General features: G+C 46.9%; 1 protein-coding gene across 1 annotated transcript; it reads left to right on the forward strand.

The window, feature by feature from the left end:
- The first annotated feature begins 1,836 nt into the window (after positions 1–1,836).
- LOC124253025 (mucin-2-like) lies at positions 1,837–2,784 on the forward strand. The gene has a single exon (XM_046686740.1). It carries the CDS (start codon positions 1,837–1,839, stop codon positions 2,782–2,784), a length of 948 nt encoding a protein of 315 aa, XP_046542696.1.
- Positions 2,785–3,967: the final 1,183 nt, after the last annotated feature.

The following is a 3,967-nucleotide window of genomic DNA, read 5'->3' on the forward strand; positions in this document are numbered from 1 at the left end:
AAGTGGTACATAATTGGAAGAGGCCAGTAGGGAACTAAAAACAACAAATAGCACTAGTGATGAAGCCAATAAACAGGGGAATTAAGTAGTAACAACAAATAGACAGGGTGCTATTGATGGTCTATAGTTTGATTAGTTCTTCATAGGCTGATGGGATGTAGTATCCTTGGTCACGGTTGATCAAAGGTTTGTGGCGGCGGATTTCGATGGCTTCCAACAGTTTTCTTTTTGTGAAGTCCTGATTATTGGTTGATAGGACTTCGAATTCGTCAAACTTGATTTGATGGGTAGGGAACTTTGCTGGTGATCTGAGAGGGCTGATTTGCTGTCTGCCTTAGCTGTAGAGGTTTTGTGTTCTTTTATGCGGGCGTCAACGGGACGGGAGGTTTCACCTATATAAGAATCACCACATTCACAGTTAATCTTGTAAATCACCCTTTGGGGGTTGCTTAGTGGAGGGTGGATTACGGCCATTGGCCTGGAGAATGGTCCTGAGGTGGGTGAGGTGAAATTGGGTTTTACGTCGTGCTGGAGAATATTTCGCTCATATGACGACGTGCATGCGTGTGTATGTGTATGTGCGGCTGCTTGTACTAGCCCAGACTGAAGCAGGTTTTATAGTGCTTGCCCACTGAGATACCATGCCGCAGTGAAGCATGAATACCCCACTCAGACACATTATACTAACTCCCGCAGACCAGTCCTTGTTGTACCCATTAATGCCGATCGCCAGGCAGGGACCAACAAGTACCATATTTTAACGTCTTTTGGTATGACGCGGTCGGGCATCGAACCCGACCTTCCGCTCTCCGGGCGGACGCTCTAACCACTACATCACGGAGGCGGCAATGTTCCTGAGGGTTGGAGAGCCAGAGAAGATGGTGTCGATACCTGCTTGGTGCTTGAGAAGTCTGCTGAGTTGGGGGGAGGTCTTGCCAATATAAGGAAGGGTAATTCTAATGGGGGCGGCTTCATGCTTCGTCATTTTGGGTTTGCCCTGGAGCGTGATGGAGATGGTCCTCTTGACTAGGTTGGTGGGATACTGGTTGATGTTGGTGAAGACACGTTGTAGGTGGGTAAGTTCATGCTCTAGGTCATCGCTGCCGGAGCAAATCTTCTTGGCGCGCCTTGTCAGGGTTGAGATGACACCAGACTTGGTTTTAGGGGGGTGGTTAGAGTTGAAATGAATGTACTGGTCGGAATGGGTGGGTTTTCTGTAGCCCGTGGTTTGGATCTTGTTGCAGGGGTCTCTGGAAACAAGGACATCTAAGAAGGGAGTTTGTTGTCGTTCTTTGTCTCCATGGTGAACTTGATCCTGGAATGTTGGGTGTTGAGGTGCTGGAGTAGTGAGGTGGGATCTTGGTCTTTTCTGAGGGCGACAAAGGTGTCACCACCTTCCTATACCAGCACACAGGTTGGATCGGGGAGGAGGCCAGGGTTTCTTCTTCAAAATGGGTCATGTAGATTTCAGTAAGAATGGGGGAAAGAGGGGACCGTTTGTTGATACCTCCGATGTGTCATCATACAGACTATAAACATTCTCTTCCAACCTCCATCGGCTGGAACATACATAAGCATCGTATCTGTATTTTTATACCTATAATGTTTGCCAAAGATAGAGTATCCCTTGAAATACCTACTCGTAATTTTCTGATTAAGCCTTGAAATTATTGCTTCAGTATCTGGAATAATGTACGTACGGCGTTCTTAACGCCAGTAGTATATGACGATAATGCACACCGTATGAAGTGTTCAATCTTTGTTTACTGCTGTCTTCGAACGGCCCGGATTGTTTACCAGCACGTATGTAGCCAGGGAACAACATCTTGGCCGCACATGGCAAGTCCAGAAACCGGTGTATTTATTCGGTGCATTTATTCTCGAACATTTCAACGCTTTAAAGGATGGTTTACAACGAACCGTGTGTGTCATCACTACCACCACTATCAACGCCCTCACTATTCCTGTCGTCACTACCACCACTATCAACGCCCTTACAACGAACCGTGTGTCATCACTACCACCACTATCAACGCCCTCACAACGATTCCTGTCGTCACTACACCACTATCAACGCCCTCACAACAAACCGTGTGTGTCATCACTACCACCACTATCAACGCCCTCACAACGATTCCTGTCATCACTACCACCACTATCAACGCCCTCACAACGATCCTTCCTGTCGTCACTACCACCACTATCAACGCCCTCACAACGATTCCTGTCGTCACTACCACCACTATCAACGCCCTCACAACGATTCCTGTCGTCACTACCACCACTATCAACGCACTCACAACGATTCCTGTCGTCACTACCACCACTATCAACGCCCTCACAACCACAACCGTGTTCCCCGTCGTAACTATCACTACCACCACTATCAACGCCCTCACTACCACCACTATCAACGCCCTTACAACGATCCCCGTCGTCACCGTGTCGTCACTACCACCACTATCAACGCCCTCACAACGATTCCTGTCGTCACTACCACCACTATCAACGCCCTCACAACAAATCCCTGTCGTCACTACCACCACTATCAACGCCCTCACAACGATTCCTGTCGTCACTACCACCACTATCAACGCCCTCACAACGATTCCTGTCGTCACTACCACCACTATCAACGCCCTCACAACGATTCCTGTCGTCACTACCACCACTATCAACGCCCTCACAACAAACCGTGTGTGTCGTCACTACCACCACTATCAACGCCCTCACAAATCCCTGTCGTCACTACCACCACTATCAACGCCCTCAGAACGAACCTAGCGTGTCATCGCTACCACCACTATCAACGCCCTGCCATTTTCAGTTCTGATTATGAATGTTTCATCAATAAACTAACGATGTAATTTCCTAAATCGAAACTTTAACCATCAGTTGAACACGTAACTCTAGCGCAAAGATAGGATTTCATTTTGTTTGCCGAAAAATAACTGGAAATCCGTCTACCGCCCCTGACTATTTTTCAAATCTAATAAAGCCACGTGCATGTTTGCGGCTGGTTCTCACTGATTGTTTTCTGATAAGTCTGGAATGTATTATGTTAGACAAAACGCAACTTACATGGATTTTCTGTCATCCAAATCATACTTCTTTGAGTGTTTACGCGAAAATTATAAAGTTTGTGTACGGATGTCAATCTATCTGGGACTGCATTCCTTGAGCTTTCTTCTATTTCACTATCGCCATAATACAGAATTATTTTCCCGTTTACAAATTTAACGTGAATCTAGTTTCCACACAACTATTCCTAAATTAAACAAAACGACGTATTTTTGTTCGGACGCAGAGAGCGAACATTTTTGCATTCGAGGCGCATCCTGAAGAATGGCTTGTGAGAAGGCGGGCATACAGTGGCGTCGATTGTGTATCACTACTCATGCTATGTGTTAACATTATAGCAATCTAGTGAGCAACACATTACGACCAGCACCAAACAACGGTCCTGTTTGATTCCAGCACAAGGAATTTTAACAGACATGAGCGAGGACAAACAACATGATGCTTCTACAAACACGAAGCCCCGATTCTTCAGGGACGTTAACTCGTTCCACATCTTCGGAAAACATTTGTTTTGTTCCCGGTTTAGACCAGGCTCGCCGACGTCAGTCAAGAAGGACATTTTACCAGGCACAGGAGACTCGAGTTGGTGGAGTAGACGCCTGCAGACATGGTTCCAGTCAAGATCGTTGCCCTGTTCCTGTGCTTCGTCGTTGTTGCTGAGTGTCAATGGGGCACCAACAATAATGGCAACTTTCCACAGAGTCCTTTTCTGAAAGGGGGCAAACGCCGTGACCATCCGCAGACTAATCACGACGACAACAACAACAACAACAACAACAACAACAACAACAACAACAACAACGCCAAATGGAACCAATGGCCTGGCTCCGGCAGCGACCACGTCGACGGACACAGTGACAACCACGACCACAACGACAATGGACAT

This window comes from Haliotis rubra, unplaced genomic scaffold (assembly GCF_003918875.1).
Source record: "Haliotis rubra isolate DU_JTF1 unplaced genomic scaffold, ASM391887v1 Scf53, whole genome shotgun sequence".
NCBI lineage: Eukaryota > Metazoa > Mollusca > Gastropoda > Lepetellida > Haliotidae > Haliotis > Haliotis rubra.